The sequence below is a fragment of the Podarcis pityusensis genome (assembly GCF_964106645.2).
Source record: "Podarcis pityusensis genome assembly, chromosome: 14".
In the NCBI taxonomy this organism is placed as follows: Eukaryota; Metazoa; Chordata; class Lepidosauria; order Squamata; family Lacertidae; genus Podarcis; species Podarcis pityusensis.
The window spans coordinates 6,232,629-6,259,575 of NC_138039.1; the positions used below are offsets into that span (position 1 = coordinate 6,232,629).

Below are 26,947 nucleotides of genomic sequence, written 5' to 3' on the forward strand. Positions count from 1 at the left end.
AGGTGGGGAGAAATAAAGGCTTGTTGAATACACAAAACTATTTTGTGCTTGTTTGGGGCTCAAAAATAAACACATCAAAATGAAGTGGGTACTTTTGCGCTAGAGAGAACGCAAGAAAGTACTGTCTGTTCTGTTCCCTGTGGTTACTACCGACTGACCACGGATGATGCATTCTACCACCATGAAAACGGGGACATCCATTTGACACCCTGTGTGTAGCAGTCAGAGAACAACGAACAAAAGACTCTCGTAGTTAATATTATCCGCGGGGAACACATTAACGCAGGACACGAATCAGTAGAGAACATTCATGTAATGGGGAAAGTGCTCTTTGCTTTAATAGGTATGCTCAAGTAGTGGTAGTAATACTAATAACAACAGATAATCCTAAAACAGGGACAGGCCAAACACCAGAACAGAGACCCAGCAGCTAAAAGCCTTTTGCTTCAGGATGCAAAAATGGGAAAACAGCCAAACTCTTGGCACCTGCAAGCAAAAATACTCACCGCAGCCAACTTGCACAGTTAATGTATTTTATATATTTCATTTTGTTCATTTTTACATTTCTAACCCACTTTTCCTTTGTGGCTGGGACGGGATTTGAACCCTGACCTCCCAGGTCCTAGCCTGACACTCTAACAACTACGCCACACCAGCTTGATAGAGAGCAGTCCTTCATTCCAAGGAAACCAACTCAGGGCATGCAATGAACCCCCTCAAACTTCGAAGAATGGGGTGCATGCTGGCCATGCGCTGCTGAGGAACGTGTTTTAAATTTTCCTCAGAATTGGCCGGTTTAAAAGCTTTTTTGTTATTCTGAGCAGCCTGTCTCTACACTGTACTGACAGTTCCCCAAGTCCCTTCAGTCGACCTTCCTATTTAGTGAAATTGCTGATCTATTTACCGCAGTCTCCTCTGGCGTCATCCGAGTGACTTGGAGGATACACTGGGCCTGCGCTGTCGATTCCACCCCCCATCCCCTGCTGCGTCCTTCCTGCTAAGGACACGGTTCTAGAGGAGACCAGGAAGTGGACATTTCACCTTTCCAGCTCTGGAGATCACATGCACTGTGATCATTTGGCTCTAGGTGCATTCTACGAAGTAGGTCAACATTTGCGTGGCGAGTTCCCGTCCCCACCTCAGTGGAAATAAAGACACATGACACAATTATTAAGGTTAATGGGCTAAATAAGGCCACAACTTTATTGGTTACAGGTGATGAGTGGTATTGGCTTAGGCATTGGTCCTAACCGACTATATAATAATAATAATAATAATAATAATAATAATAATAAATTTTATTTATATCCCGCCCTCCCCAGCCAAAGCCAGGCTCAGGGCGGCTAACAACAAACAAATAATCAAACAATCAAATAATCCAACATTCTAAAACATTTCATTATAAAAATTAATTAAAATCAAATTAATGGCAACCGTTAAGCAAAGTTCTGTGCAGGTTGCCAGAGGAGGGAGTCAGGCTGGGCCCTGACCAAAGGCCTGGCGGAACAACTCTGTCTTGCAGGCCCTGCGGAAAGATGTCAGGTCCCGCAGGGCCCTGGTCTCATGAGACAGAGTGTTCCACCAGATTGGAGCCGCAGCCAAGAAAGCCCTGGCTCTAGTTGAGGCCAGCCTAACCTCTCTGAGGCCTGGGACCTTCAGGATGTTTTTATTTGCAGACCGTAGGTTCCTCTGTGGGGCATACCAGGAGAGGCGGTCCCGTAGGTACGAGGGTCCTAGGCCGTATAGGGCTTTAAAGGTTAAAACCAGCACCTTAAACCTGATCCTGTACTCCACCGGGAGCCAGTGCAGCTGGTATAGTACCGGATGAATGTGATCTCGCAGCGAAGACCCCATAAGGAGTCTCGCCGCGGCATTCTGCACTCGCTGGAGTTTCTGGGTCAGTCTCAAGGGCAGCCCCACGTAGAGCGAGTTACAATAATCCAGTCTGGAGGTGACCGTCGCGTGGATCACAGTGGCTAGGTCAGGGCGAGAGAGATAAGGGGCCAACTGCTGAGCTTGACGGAGATGAAAAAATGCCACCTTTGTTATAGCTGTAATCTGCGCCTCCATAGAGAGGGAGGTATCGAAGATTACACCCAAACTCTTAACGGACGGTGCTGGCACTAATTGCACCCCCGCAAGAGATGGGAGTTGCCCCCCCAATCCCATATCGTCCCGTCCCAGCCAGAGGACCTCTGTCTTCGAAGGATTTAACTTCAGCCGGCTTCCACGTAACCATCCAGCCACAGCTTCCAAACATCTGGTCAGTGTGTCTGGGGCCGAGTCAGGATGGCCATCCATCAACAGATAGAGTTGGGTGTCATCGGCATACTGATGGCAACCCAGCCCAAAACTCCGGACAAGCTGGGCGACGGGGCGCATAAAGATGTTAAAAAGCATCGGGGAGAGTATCGCACCCTGAGGCACTCCACACACCAAGGAGTGGCGGGATGACAATTCCCCCCCCAAGCGCCACCCTCTGTCCCCGACCGGAGAGAAACGAGCGCAGCTATTGAAGGACTGTGCCCTGGATCCCCACGTCGGCAAGGCGGTGGTCCAGGAGTTCGTGATCAACCATGTCGAAGGCTGCTGACAGGTCTAGAAGAATCAGCAGCCCCGACCCGCCTTGATCCAGCTGCCTGCGGAGATTATCTGTTAGGGCGACCAGAGCCGTCTCGGTCCCATGACCAGCGCGGAAGCCAGACTGGAATGGATCCAGAGCCGATGTTTCATCCAGAAACCTACCAAGCTGTTCAGCAACCGCTCTCTCAATCACCTTACCCAGGAATGGAAGATTCGAAACCGGGCGGTAATTGGATAGATCTAAGGGATCTAATGATGTTTTCTTTAAGAGCGGGCGCACCACTGCCTCCTTCAATTCCCCTGGAAATATCCCGGTGCCAAGGGACAAATTGATGATATCCCCCAGGAGGGCCCGCACCTCGTCTGGACACGCTCTAATCAGCCAAGACGGGCACGGGTCAAGAGGACAGGTGGTGGGCTTTCCAGCTCGGAGGAGTCTGTCCACATCGGCTGGGGATATCCGATCAAAGTGGTCCAATACTGGACCCGAGGACAGTCGAGGGGCCTCCAGTTCCTTTATTGTATCCAAATTGGCAGGGAGGTCATGGCGGAGCAACAGGACCTTCTCCGCAAAAAAGCTCGCAAATGCCTCACAGCTGTGTGTCAGATTGTTATTTAAATTTGGCTGTCCTTCAAGGGACGTTAAAGACCTAATTATACTAAATAATTGCGCCGGGCGAGAGCTAGCGGATGCAATGGAGGCCGAGAAGTAAGACTTCTTAGCGGCCTTCACCGCCATCTCATAGGTTTTCATAAAAACCCTATAAGATGTTCTTGAGGCTCCGTCACGGGCACCCCGCCATACTCGCTCTAGCCGTCTGAGGTCCCGCTTCATTTTCCGAAGCTCCTCGGTAAACCAGGGAGCCCGGTTTCTGCGGAGTCGCAGAGGGCGCTTAGGTGCGATCTCATCTATGGCTGCCAGGAGCTGGGTATTCCAGCCCTCAACAAGCTCAGTCAATGAGTCGCCAGGGGGAGCAAGGTCCCGCAAGGCTTGACGGAATCTATCAGGGTCCATCAGCCTCTGCGGGCGAGCCCAAATCGGCTCGCCACCTAAGCAGGGTGGGGGTGGAAAGTCAATCCTGGCTTTCAGAGCGTAGTGATCAGACCATGGCACCTTAATTGAAGGAGACATGATCACATCTATACCTACGCCAAAGATCAAATCCAGCGTGTGGCCTGCTTGATGTGTGGGGCCTGAAACAAACTGGGAGAGCCCTAGTGTTGCCATGGAAGACACCAGGTCCAGAGCCTGTGAGGAGGGAGTGGCATCAGCATGGATGTTGAAGTCCCCCAATACCAATAGGTTAGGGAACTCCAAGGCCCAGCCGGCCACCGCCTCCAGCAGGCCTGACAGGGTGGCTGCTGGTGTGCTAGGTGGCCGGTACACCAGCCAGACAGCCAAGCTCACCTCAGAGCCCCACACTAGGCCAACACATTCAATGCCGGGGATCGATGGCGATGGTAGAGCCCTGAAAGGACAATCTTCCCGGATTAATAATGCCACCCCTCCCCCCCGGCCCACAGTCCGTGACTGGTGGAGGACGGAGAAACCCGGGGGCGCCATCTCTCGTAAGGTAACTGTTGCCCCTTCGCGTACCCAGGTCTCCGTCACACAAGCCAGGTCGACCCCCTGCGAGGTAAAGAAATCTCGCAGAGTGGCGGTTTTGTTGCCTATAGACCTGGCATTGCACAACACCAGTGACGGAGGTGAGTAATCCTTGCTCACCCTACCCTCGTCCCTCGGGATGGGGCGCAGATTGGAAGGGGTACGAGCATATCCGTATCTCGATCCCCTTCGCCTATAACATCTGCCCCCACCACCATACCTCCCTCGCCCCTCCACGGTAGCAATCCCAAGCCTCATACAAGCCTCCATTTACAAATTAGAAAAACAAACCAAACCGAAAACAATTATACCTAAACAGAACCAATCCCCACCCCAAACCACAATAAAACGGAACAAAATAAAAATACATAGATAAAAACCACTGTTCACGGTGGTACAATAAAGTAAAAAGTAAAAACACCTTTAAAACACTTTAAAATATATAAAAACATTTTTAACATTTGCTGCAGCAGCACCAGTGTCCTTAAAGCTTTGGCGAAGGTGAGTCTGGGCCCCGCCCCTAGGCCTGGTGGAATCAGCCTGAAGAGGGAGCAGCCTTCCCCAACACGGTGCAGCAGCAGCGATGTCCCAGTGCCTCAGTGAGGCCTCTTAAAGCTGTGGCGAAGGTGAGTCTGGGCCCTGCCCCTAGGCCAGGTGGAATCAGCCTGAAGAGGGAGCGGCCTTCCCCAACACTCATGGTGCAGCAGCATGAATATCCGCCTTCAGCCCGTCCGCTTGAAATCCGGGAAGGGTTAACCACCAGTAGGGGGAGTCCTGCTGATGCACATCAACTAGGAACTCCCTAGGGAGTTCTTCCAATAGGGGATGTGCCTTAGGCCAGCATTTCCCAACCTTGGGCCTCCAGCTGTTTTTGGACGACAACTCCCATAATCCTCAGCTAGCAAGACCAGTGGTCAGGGATGATGGGAATTGTAGTTCGAAAACAGCTGGAGGCCCAAGGCTGGGAAACACTGCCTTAGGCCCTCACCTCCCCAGGCTTCGGACAGGGCCACGCCCCCTGGAATCCTTTAGAGGACTACCCTTCAATATGTAAACCAAGGTACCACTGCAAATGTAATAAATAAATAAGTTTGAAAAGAGCAGAAACATGATGGACTCACATGACGGACCAGCCCAGGTAGATCGTGGTGCTGCCCCAATACATGGGATTGTCCAACACGTTGAACGGAAAAGATGTCACCTTTGCCTCCATGAGGATGCCGAAGTAGTCCCCTAGAAAAGAAACAGACACGAGGATTAAGGCGGGGCTTGCCAACATGGTACCCATGTCTCCTTTAGGTGCTGGAGAAAGGTCTCAGCAGACGTTCCCTCCAAGATCCATAATGCACAAGGAGACAGCCTGCTCCTTCTGATTTAATTCCACATGGCTCAACCATCCCAATTTAACACCCTGGCATTACAGAAGCCACCCCAGTTTCCGATTTGATCCCGGAAGGTCCCGGTTTCCTTTCCCCCTCCCCTCCATGTCCCAGAGAACAATTAAAAGTGATGGCAGGGCAGATTCGAGGGTAAACTGTACGTGGAACGAGTCTGCCCCTGCGGCTTGATGGAGGTAGAAACTGTTTCTCATGTCTTGTTACGCTGCCGTTTCTACGGGGATATACGCTCAGTATTTATCACTCCTGTTATAAAAAAATCTCCAAATGGGTCCGAACTTCAATGTCTAAAACTCCTGGTAGAGGACAAGGACCCAGAGATCATGATAAGGGTGGCCAAATTCTGTGTGACTGCCATAAAACTTAGGGAACAAGCTGTACTACCAAAATGACAATTTTAGGTTATATTTTAGTGATAAAGATTTAATATATATTTTTAACAGCCGCTATATCTGAATTGTTTCTGTTACACCCAATTGCAATTCAATGTATTCCTGTTGTGTTTTATGATTTTCCTGATACTGTAAGTGAGCAGGAACTGGTCTGTGACCGTAATAATAAAATTCATTCAATTAAAAGTGATGTGTGTATGTTCGTAGGTGCAAAACCAGAGTCCTGTTTATCCTGAAAATAAAATTCCTGCACCGAGTGAAGGAAATGGTGAAGCTGGCATATGAAGCCACTTCCTATAATTTTGAAGGAAAATGTCACCAGTCCACTTTATTTAATTGCAACGCTTCAGCAGCCAGTCATTTTTAAAGGAAATGCGGGGAGCGCTTATTCCTTTATTGTAAATGGAGCCTTACACTGCCTACTCAGAAGTCCCATTGTAGTCAATGGAGCCTACTCTCAGGTAACTGGGTAAAGACTGTGCAGCCTTCTGGGCACAATATATAGGGTATAATATACCACTTGGAATCATGGGGAAAGCTGTGGAAAGAAAATTTAAAATTTACAGCATGCAGCTCATTGGAAGAAAATTATATTAAAATGATGTATAGATGGTATTTAACACCTGTAAAGCTTGCTATGTAGTATAAAAAACTCATCTAATCTATGCTGGATATGTAAGGAAAAAGAAGGTACTTTTTCCATATGTGGTGGATATGTAAAAAGGCAAAGGCTTCTGGGAAATGATATATAATGAAATGAAAAAGATGTTCAAAAATATGTTTGTTAAAAAACCAGAGGCCTTTTTACTAGGAACATTAGGAGATGAAGTACCAAAGAAGCAAAAGCGATTATTTATGTATGCAACCATAGCTGCCAGAACGTTACTTGCCCAGAAGTGGAAAAAAGAGACCATACCAGTGAAAGAAGAATGGAGGACTAAGATGATAGACTCTTCCGAAATGGCAAAACTAAGCGTGAAGATCAGGCACCGAGATGAAGGAAAATTTAATCAAGAGTGGAAAAACTTTATAGATTATTTTAAAGATCATTGTAAGAATGTGGAAACATTAGCAGGATTGTTGTAGTATTTATGAACTGAAGGTAGAATTACAATGTGAAAAATAATTGGAAATTAAATGGATGGATGCAATGGAAATTATAAAGGGACAATTGGAAACCAGAGGGTGGGGAGAGTCAATCAATGTAAATTTGGATTGGATATTGATGAAAATTGTTATTATTAGAAAAATCAAAAATCAAATATTATTTTTTAAAAAGACTGTGCAGCCTTACACTGCAATCCTAAGCATTTTTACTCAGAACTATGTCCCACTGAGGATTTGCTCTGTGGTATGTTTCTGATCTGGGACGCGGGTGGCGCTGTGGGTAAAACCTCAGTGCCTAGGACTTGCCAATCGCATGGTTGGCGGTTCGAATCCCCGCAGTGGGGTGAGCTCCCATCATTCGGTCCCAGCTCCTGCCCACCTAGCAGTTCGAAAGCACCCCTAAGTGCAAGTAGATAAATAGGTACCACTTTATAGTGGGAAGGTAAACGGCGTTTCCGTGTGCTGCGCTGGTGCTGGCTCGCCAGAGCAGCTTCGTCACGCTGGCCACGTGACCCAGAAGTGTCTCCGGACAGCGCTGGCTCCCGGCCTCTTAAGTGAGATGAGCGCACAACCCTAGAGTCGGACACGACTGGCCCGTACGGGCAGGGGTACCTTTACCTTTACCTTATGTTTCTGATCATTCTCACAGTTTCCTCCATCATCATCATCATCATCATCATCATCATCATCATCATCATCATTATTTCCTGCCTTTTCCCCTGACAGGGACTCATTACATTTTTCTGTTGAAGGTGTTGTACGTGATCCCTTCCCTCACACATTCTTTTTTCACAACAATCCTGTGAGGTAGGTTCAGTGGAGAGGTTGCCATTGGTTCAGGGTGACCGGCGTCAATGTGTATAGGATGTCAATGTTCGGAGAGATCTAAGGTGCGAGAAGCTTCGCGATGTAGAATAAGATGTCCCTATTTTCATTGCTTTGCAATGACAAACCTAGACAGCATCTTAAAAAGCAGAGACATCACCTTGCCAACAAAGGTCCGTAAATTTAAAGCTGTGGTTTTCCCAGTAGTGATGTATGGAAGTGAGAGCTGGACCATAAAGAAGGCTGATCGTCGAAGAATTGATGCTTTTGAATTATGGTGCTGGAGGAGACTCTTGAGAGTCCCATGGGCTGCAAGATGATCAAACCTCTCCATTCTTAAGGAAATGAGCCCCGAGTGCTCACTGGAAGGACAGATCCTGAAGCTGAGGCTCCAAGGCTTTGGCCACCTCATGAGAAGAGAAGACTCCCTGGAAAAGACCCTGATGTTGGGAAAGATGGAGGGCACAAGGAGAAGGGGACGATAGAGGATGAGATGGTTGGACAGTGTTCTCGAAGCTACAAACATGAGTCTGACCAAACTGCGGGAGGCAGTGGAAGACAGGAGTGCCTGGCATGCCCTGGTCCATGGGGTCACGAAGAGTCGGACACGACTAAACAACAACAACAAATTTTCATCGGAGAAATGTTGGAGGGTATGTAATTCCAGGAACGGGTTCTCGCTTCCGCTAAGCTGACTGGGGCTCCGGCTGCACTGCGTTTCTCAAAATGCACCACCGACCTCCTGCAAAGCAACTTCTCATCTTCTTCTGCCTCCCCTCCACCTTTGGACATAACAGAGAGCCTGTTGCCAGCAAGATAGGGTTGCGAGACGTCCGTTTCGGAAGAGAAGGCAGATAAGGGCAGAAAGGAAAATTACTGGGAATGTGGGTAGCTGCTAAAGGTGCGAGAGAGCCCGGGAGATGTTTATGTACTTAGCTGGGATTTAGATTTATCGCCTGTCCGATCCCCAGAGGTGAAGGGGGAGTGATGATAAAAGTAACAATAATATAAAAATGTAAGAAAAAGTGGAATCTGCTACAAGATGTTGCAGTACAAAGTTCTTCTATTCAGGATCACAATTACTCATTTCATTACATTCCTTCCTACAGTTTTCAGCACAGTCAGCCAAGGTTCTGCAGCCACTGAACATGTTGAGCTCCCCCCATCTTAAAGGTTCCCTCCAATTTTCCCCCTTCTTCTGCAAACTTTGGGGTTGCCACTCAGTCTGTTGATATCTTCCCCTTGTTTGTGGCTGAGCCAGTTTTGGACATATAAGCAATGCACTCACATCCTGAATGCTGGAAATAAGTGGGAGTAGTAGTAGTAGTAATAATAATAATAATAATAATAATAATAATAATAATAATAAATTTATATGCCACCCTTCTGACTGGGTTGCCCTAGCCACTCTGGGCGGCTCCCAACAAAATATTAAAAACAAAATAAAACATCAGACATTAAAAACTTCCCGATTCAGGGCTGCTTTCAGATGTCTTCTAAAAGTCAGATAGTTGTTTATCTCCTTGACATCTGATGGGAGGGTGTTCCACAGGGTGGGTGCCACTACCAAGAAGGCCCTCTGCCTGGTTCCCTGTAGCCTCACTTCTCACAGTGAGGGAACCACCAGAAGGCCCTTGGCACTGGACCTCAGTGTCTGGGCTGAACGATGGGGGTGGAGACATTCTTTCAAGTATACAGGTATTCAATTAAGTTTGCATTTAAAGACAAACCTACCCACACTTTGAATTTTGCAATGCTGTTCTCCAGTAATATATACGTATATAAACGCATACAGTATGGTAAAGTGTGCATACACCAGCAAAAATAACAAACTAAAATGTGTAATATTAGTAAAAATGGACTTTGCAGAACTGTGTTGATTGGGGGAGCTTGCATATTGCAAGAAATCTGCACTAAAATCCTGATAGGTTTCCAAAAGTATTTTATCATCATTATTATATTTATTGCAAACTGATGTGCAAATGCGGAGAAATGAAACTAAGGCCTGAAAAAATGAGAAGCTGAAACCGACAGATCTGACCACTCCCTTTTGGTAACACCGAGAGGGAAGAGATGCAAAATGAACTAAAGGGGATATGAAAACTGCAAACTGAGTGTTCCAAAATTAAATTTTAGAAATTCTCTTAGGTGACCCATAATTTGCATGGCAGACTAATCCAGAGCGGTGATAAAGGCACAGGAGAGGAAACAATCATTTCCTAACTTAGAGGGAGATGCTGATGGGACGAGATGGTAGCCAAACCATCAGCCTGGGCTCCGGGCGTTTGATCACAAGGGACTCTTGTGCTTCTCAGGTCAGATCGAGCCCCGCAGATCCCTTCCTGCTACAAACTGAGCCCCTAAAAATGGCAAGCAAAAACCACCTGCTCCAACACCGTGAAACAAGCATTTTGGTGGCTTTTTTTGCATTCCGAGTGGCAACAAACAATACCAGCCAAGCCCATCTAAAGTATGACTCAGTGGGCTGCAGCTCTGATTGCCAGGCAACAGAAAGCAATTGTCTCTGGCGGGTAAAACTTTTCCTCCTGCTATGTCATTAGCCCACTTAGCCGCCTATAGCAACAACCCTGTGTTTGTGTGTGTGTGTGTGTTTAATCGGACAGGAGGCCATTCATTCTTGGAAGTTGAAATGTGTTTCTTACACGGCATGAGGCCAGGGAAATTGACAATTTGACCCAGGTAGTAATAGTTACAAATTACAGCGCTTTGTTCTCTCGGTGGCTGCCTTTTAGCCCGCTATCTGGAAACACTTTGCTAATGTCAATTAAGCGCAGATTTGAAAAGAAGTGTCAACTTCGTAGCGCGAGGGGGGCAAAACGAACCGGGTCGTGTTTTACGTGACTCACTCCAAGGCCATAATTTCTACTTTTCGAAAGCACTTTTGATATCCAGTGCACTTTAGAATCCTTGATTTGTTGAGAGAGAGAGCGAAAACTCATTAAGATTCCTGCATTCTTTTCCTCCCCCATTTAGCCGGGCACAACCTTTCGACATCTCACTTTTCTTGGAAACATTCAAAGGGGCCTATAACAGAAACCGATGTCCAGGCACAGCGCTCAGAAAGTTCAGGCAGATGAACAGGGTCTGTGGGTGGTTTCAAGGACCCTTGAACTGCAATGATCTGAATGCCAACAGCAGCTGCTGAGTAGATATCGGATCTGGCCACAGTGACCTATGTCTTAAGTTACATCCCCTCGAATTACTGTGAAGTGCAATACGTGGGCTGCCTTTGAAAAGGATCGAGGCTTTGCTCGAAATGGACTGCAGCTTAAAAAATAATAATCTATCAGTCATATCTGTACCATAGATTTAAAGTACCTCTACTTATGTATCCCTCTGGATACGAAATCTTCAGGTTATGGCCACGGCAAGCCAGGAAGTGTATACTTCCAGGTTTCGCAGCACACACATGCGCAGAAGCACTCTGCGTGCCTTGCGCATGCGCAGAAGCACTCAATCGCGCCACGTGTGTGTGCAGAAGCGTACCTCTATTTACATTATTTTCGGGGTCCGAACGGACCCCCGGAACGAATTAAGTTCGTATCCAGAGGGTCCCCTGTAGGTTTGTACGACTTCAACAGGGATACCTCCAACCCCAAAGAATCCTGGGAATGGTAGTTCACCCCTCAGAGAACTACAATTCCCAGGACCCTTAAGAAACTACAGTTCCTGAAGGATGAAGAAGTCCCCACCGAGGAAAGATGAATAAGTAAAGTCATGCTGAATCTGCACAAGTTAACAGCTAAAAATAAGAGACCATAAGGATGATTGCTTTATGGAAGAATGGAAGCCTTTGTCTCTCTCCTGGACTATTTAAATATTACGGCGTGATGGAATTCACGATCAGGATTTGAACTATGAGCAACAGAAGGAACCAGAGGTTATTGTTATTGTTGTTTTGATATAAGAAAGAGAAGATAGGGTGCTGCAAGGGGGAGAAACAAACAAAAAAAAAACTCCATGGAAAATGGGATGGGAAGTTGACAGAGTAAAATAAATATCTGCCTCTATTTCTTCTCCTGGCAAATAGAAGGGGAAGAAATGGAGGCAGTGAGAGATTTTACTTTCTTGGGCTCCATGATCACTGCAGATGGTGACAGGAGTCATGAAATTAAAAGACGCCTGCTTGTTGGGAGAAAGGCAATGGCAAACCTAGACAGCATCTTAAAAAGCAAAGACACCACCTTGCCGACAAAGGTCCGTAAAAGCCATGTTAAAGCCATGGTTTTCCAAGTAGTGATGTATGGAAGTGAGAGCTGGACCATAAAGAAGGCAGATCGCCAAAGAATTGATGCTTTTGAATTATGGTGCTGGAGGAGACTCTTGAGAGTCCCACGGACTGCAAGAAGATCAAACCTCTCCATTCTGAAGGAAATCAGCCCTGAGTGCTCACTGGAAGGACAGATCGTGAAGCTGAGGCTCCAATACTTTGGCCACCTCATGAGAAGAGAAGACTCCCTGGAAAAGACCCTGATGTTGGGAAAGATGGAGGGCACAAGGAGAAGGGGACGACAGAGGACAAGATGGCTGGACAGTGTTCTTGAAGCTACCAGCATGAGTTTGACCAAACTGCGGGAGGCAGTGGAAGACAGGAGTGCCTGGTGTCCTCTGGCCCAGGGGGTCACGAAGAGTTGGACACAACTAAAGAACAACAACATTATGTATTGAAATGTCTATGTGAAATTTCTGGAAATTTAATAAAATTTATCTGAAAAAACAAGCAAACTACAGTTCCTAGGGTTCTTTGGGGGAAGCCAAACTCCCTCAGTTTCAATTCATTAAGCCTTAAGAATGGGTGGGAGGGAGAGAGGGAATATTTATCCAATTCCCAAGGTGGGGAGAAATAACCCAATACAAATCTTATAGATTTACTGACGCCAAACCTGCTGATTGCTGGAGCCTGAAGAGCAGGCTGGCAGCACATCTGATGCTACTTTGCTCTCAACAGAGGGATCATTATTCTGTTTTCCTGCAAGAAAATTGCTCTTTTCCTCCCCGTAATATCAGCTTCTTCGGTGTGTACGGATGCTTCAGAGAGGATTTGCTTCCTGACATGGGTTGCGCATCCTCAGCCTCTTATCTCTGCAGAATTCCAGAACATAATTCTGGTAATATACACATCTTTTGAAGTCAGGCAGGAGGAAACAAAAGGACAAAGGGAACAAAGTATTATTGGGGGTGGGCGGGGGGGAAGAGGAAAGTACGGGTAAGGAGAAAGCAGTTGCTAAGCTTTGTGCTCTCAAAAAATTGCAGGCAGCTGTGCTGGACCAAAACCAACAGTGCCTTAAGTGGAAATAAGTTACAAGGAAGGGAACAAGCTTTGGAGTATGTCCGTGTTGTCCATCAATATGTGAGCTGTGGGAAAGAGGGAGAAATAAACTCCTGCCTACGATGAGAAGTCCAAGCCTGCGTTTTTGCATGAGTTCTTGGAGCCAAATTAGAGAAGATGTTGAAGACCTATGAAGAAGTTGCCCCATTTCTGTATGTTTTGAAAAAGAAAGTGGAGAGACAAGCCATTTTGCTCCCTCTCCCACTAGAACTTGTGGGGACCCAATGAAGCTAAACTGCTGGAAGATTTGGGACAGGAAAAAGAAAGGACTTATTCCTGCAACACAGCATTCAACTGCAGAACTCCCACTGGGGGCAGAGACTGTCACCAACTTGGATGGCTTTGAAAGATGATTAGGCAAATTTGCGGAGGATATGGCGATATCAATGGCTGGCAGCCAAGATGGCTACTGGAGGCCTTATGCCTCTGTGTGCCAACACCGGGGAGAGCGCTGTTCAGCTCCTCCTGTAAGTACCCGCTTGGTCATTGTGAGAATGCTTGAGGCCTTCTCTTGAGATACGCTGCCATTAAGGATTGAGAGAAATGGCTTGTCAGACCATTTGTTGCTACACCACATGAGGTGCCAACTTTGGTCCAAGGTTTCTGGTTTTGATCTACTGGAAAAGGGGGGGGGGGAATAATAAAATCATAGAGTTGGAAGGACCCCAAGGGTAATCGAGTCCAACTCCCTGCAATGCAGGAATCTCGGCTAAATCATCCCCGACAGATGGCCACCCAACCTCTGTCGTGGGTCCAGTCTACAGGCGATCTAAGTCCCGGCTGAGGACGTCGGGACCGGGGGCCAGATGGCGGGGTGGGAGCAGGAATGAGGGTCAAGAAGCCAAGGGTCTGAGGGTCCAGAAGCAAGGAGTCACAAAATCAAGGGTCCGAGGGTTGAGAAACCAGGAGTCAAGGAGCCAAGGTCCGAGGATCAAGAAGCAAGAAGCCAAAAACAACAAGGCAGGAAGCGTGTTGCTGTGGCAAAGAGCCGAAGGGAAATGTTGGCCTTATATTCCTTCCCAGCTCTTGACACCAGGTGCAGTGAGTTACCAAGCGGCCTCACCTGTGCAGCCATGCCTTGCCTCTCCAGAACAAACTTAGGAAGGCCCCAGTCCTGCGAAGCCCTACTGGTCACAGGGCCTGGCTCCTGCACGCACTTCTGACAATCTCTGCTTAAAACCTCTAAGGAAGGAGAGTCTACAACCTCCTGAGGGAGACTGTTCCCCTGTCAGACAGCTCTTATCAACAAAAAGTTCTTCCTGAGGTTTAGTCAGAATCTCCTTTCTTGTAATTTGAAGCCATTGGTTCGAGTCCTACCTTCCGGAGCAGGAGAAAACAAGCTTGCTCCCTCTTCCATGTGACAGCCCTTGAGATATTTGGAGATGACTATCATAACTCCTCTTTGTCTTCTCCTTACCAGGCTAAACATACCATCAACCATTCCTCAAAAGGCTCGGTTTCCTCTGCACACCTTCCAGCTTGTCAACATCCTTCTTAAATTCTGGTGCCCAGAATTGGACACAGTATTCCAGGTGTGATCTGGCCAAGGCAGAATAGAGTGGCGCTGTGGTGTAAACCACTGAGCCTAGGGCTTGCCAATCGGAAGGTCGGTGGTTTGAATCCCCATGACGGGGGGAGCTCCCGTTGCTTGGTCCTAGCTCCTGCCAACCTAGCAGTTCGAAAGCACGTCAAAGTGCAAGTAGATAAATAGGTACTGCTCTGGCGGGAAGGTAAATGGCATTTCCGTGCGCTGCTCTGGTTTTGCCAGAAGCGGCTGACTCATGCTGGCCACATGACCCAGAATAACTGTCTGCAAACAAACATCAGCTCCCTCGGCCAGTGAAGCGAGATGAGCGCCGCAACCCCAGAGTCGTTCACGACTGGACTTAACTGCCAGGGGTCCTTTACCTTTTTATTACTTCCCTTGATCTGGACACTATACTTCTGTTGATGCAGCCTAGGAGAGCATTAGATTTGCTGCTGCATCACACTGTTGACTCATGTTCAGCTTGTGGTCCACCAAGAGCCCTAGGTCCTTTTCACATGTACTGCTAGTAAGCTGGGTGACCCCTATCCTATATTTGTGCATCTGGTTCTTCCTGTGTGGAACCTTGCATTTGTCCTGTTGAAACTCATTTTGTTAGCTTGCGCCCAGTTCTCCATTCTGTTAAGGTCGTTTTGAATCTAAATGCTGTCTTCTGCAGCATTAGATACCCCTTCCCAGTTTGGTGTCATCTGCAAATTTGATGAGCATCCCCTCCATTCATCCCATCCAAGTCATTTAGAGAGAGAAAGAGAGGGAGAATGAATAAGAGAATAATGTATTTGACAGACCAATTAAGTCAGGGGTGGGAATCCTTCTCAAGCAAAGAAGAAGAGGAGTTTGGATTTGATATCCCGCTTTATCACTACCCGAAGGAGTCTCAAAGCGGCTAACCATCTTCTTTCCCTTCCTCCCCCACAACAAACACTCTGTGAGGTGAGTGAGGCTGAGAGACTCCAGAGAAGTGTGACTGGCCCAAGGTCACCCAGCAGCTGCATGTGGAGGAGCGGGGAAGCGAACCCGGTTCACCAGATTACGAGTCTACCGCTCTTAACCACTACACCAAACTGGCTCCCACATTCCCATCTGGGAAACCTTTTGAGGGCCACATGCCAGAGGCAAAACTGAGCGCGGCAACAAATGTTTCATTTGTACAAAAGGCTAGTTTCTACACACCACATTCATCAGAGTTTGTCATCCGACAAAAGGCACTGAAGCTATGAAGCAGAGTCAGTCAGGGAGATGCTCTGGGGAGGGTTTCAAGGACCACATAGAAAGGTCTGGAGGGCCACATTTGGTCTCCAGGCATGAAACCCCCCACCCCTGTCTTAAGCCTTCTTCAGGCCCAGAAATACAGGTTGTTGTTGTTTAGTCGTTTAGTCGTGTCCGACTCTTCATGACCCCATGGACCAGAGCACGCCAAGCACTCCTGTCTTCCACTGCCTCCCGCAGTTTGGTCAAACTCATGCTGGTAGCTTCGAGAACACTGTCCAACCATCTCATCCTCTGTCGTCCCCTTCTCCTTGTGCCCTCCATCTTTCCCAACATCAGGGTCTTTTCCAGGGAGTCTTCTCTTCTCATGAGGTGGCCAAAGTCTTGGAGCCTCAGCTTCACGACCTGTCCTTCCAGTGAGCACTCAGGGCTGATTTCCTTCAGAATGGATAGGTTTGATCTTCTTGCAGTCCATAGGACTCTCAAGAGTCTCCTCCAGCACCAGAATTCAAAAGCATCAATTCTTTGGCGATCAGCCTTCTTTATGGTCCAGCTCTCACTTCCATACATCACTACTGGGAAAACCATAGCTTTTACGAAATACAGGTTAGTTGTCTCAAAAGGGTTCTGATGGTCTCTCCATTTTGGTACTAAGGCAAATGACCACACATGATTGGTACCACTTTTCTAGTCAGGAAATCTGAGGCACCAAGTCCTTCCACCTTTCTGTTAAGCTGCCGGCTGAGTCTTAGCTGATTCCCGATCTCTCTTACTAATAACTTAACAAGGGAAAAGGAGAGGACACGATGGTTTTGCTCCAGTCACAGTGCCACAAAATCTTTGTCAGTTGTTGTTTTTTTATGTGTTTACAGCGGGAATAAATACTATTAACACAGAGCTGAGATGGTCGCGACTCATAAGCACACTCTCCTGCTTGCACCTTTGCCACGAAAACCTCATTACTCCCCTCCAAGAACACATTAACCAAGAGGAATGGCAGAAAATAGGGCAAGCATCTCAGCGAAAACTAGGCGTTGGAAAGTAGGATTCCAGGGAGTGCCAGCCCCTGTCACAATGGGCCCAATTGTGGAGGAACAATGAGGAGAAAAGTGCTGGGGAGCTGCCCTACTGACTGGCTCAAGCACGCACACAAAATTAGCCAGCACTCAAGAAAGAAAATGGGCCCACATGAGGTCAAAGTGAAGATCCCCAACTGTTGCAAAATTGAGGCCTTCAGCTACCCCTACTGTGAAGGAAATTGGGAAGCCACAGAGAAGTGGTTTAGTAAGAGTGATTCACGATGTGCCTCTCCAACCTTTCAGCCTACATTAAAGAGCCCTTGGTGCCTAGCGGTTGCTAAGTGCTTTAATCCGAAGATATATAAGAGACAGCTCTAATTGCCTCATTAGGAAACAGCAGTAGCCAACATGGCGCCCTTCAGGTGAGGGAACTACCACCAGCCTCAGCCATCATCGCCAATGGACAGAGGGGATGGGAGCGTCTTTCCAGAAACATCTGGCAGGCACAGAAACCCCATCATTGCATGTATTATTCTAGCCAGGTGTCTGCGCAGTCTCTGCTGCCGTCCTATCCCAAAGACTCGAGTGCTGCCCATCCATTAAGTAGGGCCTCTCTGCGTTGGGAGGGAGGCTGTCCCTTGAGACTCGCTCCATGTCGTCAACTCTCCTTCCTCCATCCTCCAGTGTGGTTGTCGCCAAAGGGAGCTCAATGCACAACCAGGGGTCTTTGCGCAAGGGGGGGGGGGTCACCAGTCTGGGATAAGTCAAAAAAGGTGACCTCATGGAAGGTCGGCGGTTCGAATCCCCACAACGGAGTGAGCTCCCGTTGCTCTGTCCCAGCTCCTGCCAACCTAGCAGTTCGAAAGCACACCAGTGCAAGTAGATAAATAGGTACCGCTGTGGCGGGAAGGTAAATGCCATTTCCGTGCGCTCTGGTTTCCGTCACAGTGTCCTGTTGCGCCAGAAGCAGTTTAGTCATGCTGGCCACATAACCCGGAAAGCTGTCTGTGGACAAACACCAGGTTCCTCAGCCTGAAAGTGAGATGAGCGCTGCAACCCCATAGTTGCCTTTGACTGGACTTAACTACCCAGGGGTCCTTTACCTTACCTTTTTTTTTTTTACCCTACATGTGAGTAATGTGCGAGTAGGGCTTCGGTTCACACTTCTTGAGGAGATGAGAGGGACACATTTTAAGAATGCAAGGGGAGCCACCTGGGTGAGGGCAGTGGCCCATCTAGTCCAGAATCCTGTTCTCACAGTGGCCAACCCGGAAACCCACAAGCAGGCTCTGAGCACAAGGTCATTCTTCCTTCCTGGGGTTTCCAGCAACTGGTATTCAGAAGCATTGCTGTCTCCAGCTGTGAAGGGGAGAAGGTAACTGCTGGGGCTAGTTGCCATCAACAGCTCTCTCTTCAAGGCCATGTAAGTCGGTGGCCGTTGCTGCCTCCGGTGGCAGCGAGTTCCATAGATCAAACACTCACTGCTCAGGTCAAGAGGCAGCTGAGGAATCCTGGGGGGGTCTCCCTCTGTGGCTGCAAAAAGCTCCCTTCTCCCCAAGAACATGCAGAATAAGGATAGCAGAACAGAGACCAGAGGTGCGCAGGTGAAGTTTGAGACTGCTTGGGAAACATATGGGAGTAGAGGAGCCTTAGAAAGTGTGGAAGGCAGGGACTGTCAGTCCTGGCAACTGCTCTATAGGGGCAAGACCAGTGCTTTTTTTCCTAAAAAAAATGTTTAGGGGCACTTTCATTTTGACTCAAGAAAATAACCATTTTACAGTGGTACCTCGGGTTAAGTACTTAATTCGTTCCGGAGGTCCGTTCTTAACCTGAAACTGTTCTTAACCTGAAGCACCACTTTAGCTAATGGGGCCTCCCGCTGCCGCCACGCGATTTCTGTTCTCATCCTGAAGCAAAGTTCTTAACGCTCGGTACTATTTCTGGGTTAGCGGAGTCTGTAACCTGAAGCATATGTAACTTGAAGCGTCTGTAACCCGAGGTACCACTGTATAGTTTGAATCAGGAAAAATAAATATAGTAAATGGACAAAAGTACAAAGAACATGCATTAGACCAGGGGTCAGCAACCTTTTTCAGCCATGGGCCAGTCCACTGTCCCTCAGACCTTGTGGAGGGCCGGACTATATTTTTTGGGGGGGGGAGAGTGAACGAATTCCTATGCCCCACAAATAACACAGAGATGCATTTGAAATAAAAGCACACATTCTACTCATGTAAAAACATGCTGATTCCCGGACCGTCTGCGGGCCGGATTGAGAAGACGATAGGGCCGCATCCGGCCCACGGGCCTTAGGTTGCCTACCCCTGTATTAGCTCCACACATTCCACACTGCTTCACACACTGACAATTCACCGTGCTGGAGAAGAAACTAATTTTTATTTTTATTTTTAGTTTCTTCTCTCGTTAAGATTCACAAAACGTTTAGGGGTATGTGCACCCCTTTATCCCCCCCCAGGAAAAAAACAAAACACTGGGCAAGACCTACTGGGAAGTGTTGCCGATTTGAATGCCGTTTCCTTGAAGAAAGAGCTAACTTCACTGACAACGGACCCTGCTTCTTCGTGCTGACCTGCGCCCTGACACAGACCCACATGTGGAACTCAGCTCCCCTCCCTGCCCACTCTGGTGCCCCTCATTAACCCCATGCCCTCTGGAAGGCTTTTGACATGAGCTGGTTTATGGGCTTGGATACAGATAGATCATTTATTATGGTCGGAGACCAGCTTATAAAACACACTTGGGCGTACAGTCCCAGAAGGAAAACAAACAATTAAAACAACGCACAACAATAAAATTAAAATTCATAAATGCAATAAGCGTGCAGACACTTAAAGCTTTAAGATAAACTACCACAGAGAGCTGACCCATGGAACCGAGTTTGGGGGTTTTCTTAATGAACTAGTTTGAGTCGGGAGATGGTCTGTGCCTACAGATCTGTACACAGAATCTGGCGACCATCTGGGATGTCTTCTGATCTTTGCCTAACAGGAGAAGGGCAGCTCAGTGGTAGAGTATGTGCTTTGCAAGAAGGACCCAGGTTCAATCCCTGGGCAGGAGTGCGCATGCTCCTTGCCTAAAACCCTGAAAATCTACTGCCTGTCAGTGCAATACTGAGCTACAAGGACCAAGACTCTGAATTCACAAAAGACAGCTTTCCTACGTTCCTGAGCATCTTCCTCTGGGCTGATTCCGCACATCCTTAATTGTCCGGGAACGAGGCATAGCAGGATAACTCCCTCCCACTTCCAAATCCAGCTACGCCACTGACACGCCCTGCAAACTGGGTGCCATGCGGCTGTTGCGGGCAGAGAACATGCCTCTCCCCACCTCTCCCTGTCTGCCAAGGCTGTGCTTATGAGCATCTTCGGCATCAAGAAAAAGCCCCTAGAGAAGGTGAGGTCACACCTTCAGCTCATCCTGACTCACCTGTTTTTGCGTTTCAGCGGAAATGACACCCAAGTTAAGTCATCCCAGCTGCGATGAATCAGACCTTCCGCAAGCAAGCTGGAGACCCCGCTACGCTCGCTTAAGATGGCACCGACCCCAATTTTTTGCCCAGCAAGGTGGGAGGGGAGGAGGTAAGAAAGGTGATTCCTCTCCTGTTTGTCACAGCCCCCCGTTGTGTATTAAAATAAATGGAAAACGCATCTTCACGATTTGAAATGCTTGCCTGCAGGTGGGTTCATTTAAAAGGTCCAAGCCTCCGTTTCCATTAATGTAGAGCTGTCAGGGTGTGCGGCACTTTAAGGAATAATGCAAGGAATCCCCATTCCACAATGACAGGTCTCTGCCCCAGGAAGCTTACAATCTGAATGTTGGTGGTAGAAGAGATGAGCAGGGGGTTTCAGGGTGTGGGGTGGGAAGGAAGGCAGAAGGATAAACTTCTTAATGGAAGGATAAACTTCTTAATGGAAAAGATGGGAATTTATGCAACCGGACTTACATAAATCTGCGTGCTTGAAAGAAAGGATGTTTTTCAAAGGGGGTTAAAAAACTTATGACCTCCTTTCCAAGAGCGAAGAAAGATTTCAGATGGAACCGATTTATCTGAAAAATATTTAGATGGAACCGAAAAGTTCTTGGATGCTGAGTGGCAGGAAAGCCTTTGTTGATCTCCGCTACAAAGGAGCACAGCATGGTATCTAGGAGGGGGACCCCAATCCCCACCCCACATGTTGTGGGGCAGAAGGAGGGATGCCTCAAAGGCAGCGACAGAGAGAACCAGGAGCTAGAAAGCAAGCCAAGAGGCAAAGCCAAGAGAATCATTTCCCAGGCAAAGTCCCACCTCTTGAAACTGTTAGCACCACTTGCTGTTTAGGAGAGCCAATGGCCAGCTCAGATGGGCAGAGCCAGTCCCATCACGGAGACCTCTTTGCTGTAGGGATGGGGTACCTGTGGCTCCTAAGGCTCAAATCCCACCAGCCCTGACCACTGGCCAGGATAGCCGGGGCTTATGGAAGTTGAAGCCCAACAACATCTGGAGGGCCACAGGCGCCCAAAGTCAGCTTTACTTCCTAGGGAGGAGCCCCAATTTGCAGCCCTGGTCGACCCCAGCTTTAGGCAGCTGTGCACAGAACCAAAGGTCGCCTGGTTCTAGCCCCGGTGGCTTCAAATAAAGTACAGTGGTACCTTGGTTTATAAACTTAATCCATTCCAGAAGTCCGTTCTTAAACCAAAGCGTTCTTAAACCAAGGTGTGCTTTCCCATAGCAGCGGGGGACTCAATTTACAAATGGAACACACTCGACAGGAAGGGAAACATGTTCTGCTTCCAAGGCAAAGTTCACAACTTCCGGGTCTGCAGGGTTCTTAATCCAAGTTGTTCATAAACTAAGCTGTTCTTAAACCAAGATACCACTGTACCAGATCAAGGATCATATTGCGGCATCTCCTGTCCCAGCAACAAGGGAGATGAGGATTTTTTTGTTTCTGTTGAGAGAGTGCAATGCAAAATGAAGCCCACTGGTAAGAGGACGGAGGTGGGGTGGGGACATAGGGTCTGCTGCACAGCTTGGGGGAGGAAATGCATGTTTTCTGACAATTATGGGCTCCCAAATCCATGTTGGTGGTGCTTAGGATGATGATGATGATGATGATGATGATGATTTATATTAATTTCATTTATATCACACCTTTTCTCCAAGGTGACATGCATGGTTCACCTTCATTGAATCCCCACAACAACCCCACAACAACCCCACAACAACGATGCCTTATGAGGAACGGCTAAGGGAGCTGGGCATGTTTAGCCTGGAGAAGAGGAGGTTAAGGGGTGATATGATAGCCATGTTCAAATATATAAAAGGATGTCACATAGAGGAGGGAGAAAGGTTGCTTTCTGCTGCTCCAGAGAAGCGGACACGGAGCAATGGATCCAAACTACAAGAAAGAAGATTCCACCTAAACATTAGGAAGAACTTCCTGACAGTAAGAGCTGTTCGACAGTGGAATTTGCTGCCAAGGAGTGTGGTGGAGTCTCCTTCTTTGGAGGTCTTTAAGCAGAGGCTTGATAACCATATGTCAGGAGTGCTCTGATGGTGTTTCCTGCTTGGCAGGGGGTTGGACTTGATGGCCCTTGTGGTCTCTTCCAACTCTATGATTCTATGATTCTATGATTCTAACCCTAGGCTGAGAGGCTAGGACTGGCCTCCAAAGTCACCTGGTGAACTTCATGGTTGAGTAGGGGATTTGAACCCTGGTCTCCCAGGTCCTAGACTGGCACTCCAACCACTGCACCACAGGATGACATGAGCCCCGAGAGCTGCTATACCTCCTCAAGGAGAGATTCATGCCCTGCTCTCCCTGCTGTGAAGGTGTGTGGGCATCAGAGCCCACCTACTCACCTGTGAACCCCAAGGAGATACCTCTGCCAGCCGGCTCTGACATTTAGTCCAGACTTCTCAGGGGATCGAGGCAGAGACAAGAAGCTCAAAACCTCATCACCATCAAGGACCCAGAAGACAACACTGGTCCTCTTTTGGTCGCAGTTGCAGGAGAACTATCCATGGTCCTGAACCCACACCCAGATCTCCTTCCTAAGTGCTGACTTTTGCCTCGCCATCCCACAGATAAGGGGGAACAAGGAAGTATCGAACTCCCCTCGCTTGCGGTATCACTTCTCCAGAGGAATGAATAGGATCAGAATAGAGGCCTTTGTAGGGAACAGCCAGCCAGTGGAAGGCAAGGGTGCTCAATACCATGTTATTTTAATTTGCACCCTATGCTCCTCCTCCCTCACTCCAGCCCACTATCAGTTTAGGAGCTTTACTGGGGGGTGGAGTGGGGGGACAACTCAAAATGGTTAGGAGGTGGTGGGGAAGACTCGAACCAATAGCTTCAAGTTACAAGAAAGGAGATTCCGACTAAACGTCAGGAAGAACTTTCTGGTGGTAAGAGCTGTTCGACAGTGGAATGGTCTCCCCTGGGTTGTGGACTCTCCTTCTGAAATATACTCAGAGTCGAGAGTGGATTTCATGCTCTTTATTCAGCTCATAGTGGTGAGGAGGGATGGAAGTTCCCCCAGAATGTCTGCCTTATATACATTATTTACACAATGGGCCCCACGTGATTGGCTAATGCCGGGATTCTCCTGTAGGCTAATCAGGTTGCGAATTCACTTCCACCTGGAGCTGGATTGGGTGGCTCCTGTGGACCAATCAGACTGCTGCATTCTGAATCCTATTGTTCTAGGACCAATCAGACTGCTGCATTCTGGACCCTATTGTTCTAGGACCAATCAGACTGCTGCATTCTGGACCCTATTGTTCTAGGACCAATCACATTGCTGCCTTTCGGATCCTATTCAACTCAGTACATAACACCTTCCCCTTCAAGGTTTTTAAGCAGAGGTTGGACGGCCGTCTGCCATGGATGCTTGAGTTGAGATTCCTGCATTGCAGGGGGTTGGACAAGATTGCAGAACCTTCCAACTCTACAATTCTATGATTCTATCCCTGTATTTCTGCTCTAACAACATGCAAAAAATGAAGTTGGCTTTATTTTGGTTTTCTGCATCGTCCCCACTTAACTTTGCTGATTGGCTTAATCACTGCTGAAGTAGTCTTACCTTTTGATAGCCTGGGAGATATCTCCCCCAAGTCCTCATTCAACAAACCAATTATTTCTGCCATAACAATATTACTACCTCCCATTCTGGCACTGAAATCACCCACCACGGTAATAGTTGTTAATGGCTGTTCTATCATTCTCTCTAACTTAATGTCTAACAAGGCCCACAGATTGCCCCCAGAGTCCACAAAGTAGTCTGAAACTGGCACGGCTGAACACTTGGAAATAAGAAGAGAGAGACACACAGTTTGCTCTACTTTCACATTTAAGCTTGTTGAGACTGAAATAAAAAAATTAAGGTCTTATATATATATATATAATAAATGTTCATAAATGTACCAAGCAAACGTGTACATAAATATATAAACCACATGTCTGAAGCAGCACAGGAAAACAGCCCTGGAACCATTTTGACTCCCAAACTGACCAAATGTTTTCTCTGCAAAGTCAAAGGAAAATGGAAAAGCCTCCCCATTGACTTAGCCTTCACAAATCCTGTCTTAAGGGTATATCTGTGTATGAATAGGGTGAGCCTGTGACCTGGCTCAGGAACTAAGTATTTATCATTACAAAAGACTGGCTAGGCTTCCCAGGGTATCCAGCCAAGTAAGAATTAACAGTTAACTTGCCAGACAGGAGGTAAACAACGCACTCAGATTTCTGCTGTAGACTGCCTTTTCTATGCTGCAGGTATGATGTGTCTGGGGGTGGTCTTGGACTCCAATTTAAAATGTCTTCATAAGGGCGGACACACCTTTGTTCTGGGTCCTCCTCCTTCTCCTGCATGTGAAGGGAGCACCCTGTTGCAACAGTTTAATAAAGATCAGGCTTACTAGCTGCTTTGCTTCTCAACATTCTCTGGTTGGCCTCTGTTCTTTTCTCTGAACGATAGAGAACCTACAAAGGACTCTATAAGGGCTCTTGTGTCCCCCATAAGAGAATAAGGGCAGATTTTTGTTTATTACAAGGTGCAAAGGGACATTCTACCATTACTTCTTCCTTTGCTGTTAACTGTGCTTGGATTTATCAATACTGTTGTGTTTATTTTTCGTCTCTCCCTCCCACCAGTCCTTTTGCTGTTGTTTTTCACCTTGAGAATCCCTGCATTGGAAGGTGGATTACAAATCAAGTTAATAAGATGACCATCACAAACTCCATGTGAAACAAAACAACAAGCCATATACTTCCCTTGTAATTGTGTCATTTTACCTGTGGAGTGCTAGATCACAGGCAAAGTCTAGTTCCATTGTTTGGAAGTGATCTCTAGATTAAGAGATTAGTCACTGGAGAAAGTGCTACCTAAAGCTACCTTCACAGCTTAGGTCCAGGTTTTCTGAAAGACCATATTCCCGCACATGAACCTGCCTGGGTTTCAAGATCTTCTGGGGAGGCCTTCTCATGGTCCTGCTACCCTCAAAGGAACGTTTGATGGGGACACAGGAGAGGGCCTTCTCGGTGGCTGCCCCCTGACAACTTTGGATCTCCCTTGCTATAGAAGCCAGCTTGGCTCCTTCCTTGCTGTCCTTCCACTGACAGGTGAAGACATTCATGATCCAACAGGCTTTTGGGAACAAGAATAGAATTGCAGAGTTAGAAGGCACCACCTGGTCCAACCCCCTTGCAATGCAGGAATCTTTTGCCCAACGAGCCTGAGTTTAAGAGTCTCACACTCTTACCAACTGAGCTTAAATGCTGGCCTTTTGTTAACGCATCTCTAACTTAATGGTGTCAGATTTATGTCTGTTGACGTTTGCACCAGGATGTATTTTAATTACAGTGGTACCTCGGGTTACATACGGTTCAGGTTACAGACGCTTCAGGTTGCAGACTCCACTAACCCAGAAATAGTGCTTCAGGTTAGGAACTTTGCTTCAGGATGAGAACAGAAATCGTGCTCCGGCGGCACAGCGGCAGCAGCAGAGGCCCCATTAGCTAAAGTGGTGCTTCAGGTTAAGAACAGTTTCAGGTTAAGAATGGACCTCCAGAACGAATTAAGTACTTAACCTGAGGTATCACTGTATTGCTTCCAACTTGTTTGTTTTCATCGTTCTGTATTTGATAACGGATGGTTTAAAATGCCGTAGGCTCAAATATAAAAATGATTTCAGTAAAAATTAAAAATGCCTTAGGAGCTGCCTTGCATCCCAGTTTGGAATGGAAACAGATATATGGAACAAACAAGCAACAAATAAATAAACGCGCAGTCTAGCAAAGCGACCTTTAGCCTTACCCAAGAATGTTCCAATGAATCCCAGGGCCAGGAAGCTGGAAGTGACAAACACGATGCCTACGGACATCAGGGCTACACTCGTGTAGTGCACCAAGAGGGAATCCAGGGCCTTCAGTTTGGGCTGGCTCTTCATGGCTTCTGTGAAACTGCAAGGAAGGAAGAGGAAGACCAGCGGTTCCTGGTTATCTTGTCTCATTCTCTGCTCTCTCTCTCTCTGCTTACCAAGGCATATTGAATAAACACACAAGACGTAACTGGCTGTACTTTTAAATAAATAAGGTATACTATTCATTGTATCAAATTGTAGTATCCCAAAGTATCCCAAAAAGATTGAAGTAAATTTAAACGATATTTGAAAGATTATTGTAAGCAATTAACATCACTAGCAGGGTTGTCCCAAATCTTGTAATGAGGAATTTTCTCCCCTTCTATATTTATGAGTGTAATTCTATATATGAGTGTAATTAGAATTGGAAAATGTACAAAACGCAATGATACAAAGGTTAATTTTGAAAGCCATGAAGCGAGAGGGAAGGAAGTTGATAGGCTCTAAGGAGCCAGAGCGGTAAAGTAGATAATAATAATGTGAATGTAT

General features: G+C 47.3%; 1 protein-coding gene across 4 annotated transcripts in view; it reads right to left on the reverse strand.

Moving 5' to 3' along the window:
* Nucleotides 1-26,947, reverse strand: part of PEMT (phosphatidylethanolamine N-methyltransferase) — a 93,402-nt gene that overhangs the window by 17,246 nt on the left and 49,209 nt on the right. For all 4 annotated transcript variants that reach the window (XM_080981262.1, XM_080981260.1, XM_080981261.1 and 1 more), the window contains 2 exons: nt 26,353-26,498; nt 5,311-5,422 (listed from right to left, as the gene is read on the reverse strand). In XM_080981262.1, coding sequence (XP_080837388.1) covers nt 5,311-5,422; nt 26,353-26,498 — 258 coding nt within the window. The remainder of the gene's footprint in view (nt 1-5,310; nt 5,423-26,352; nt 26,499-26,947) is intronic.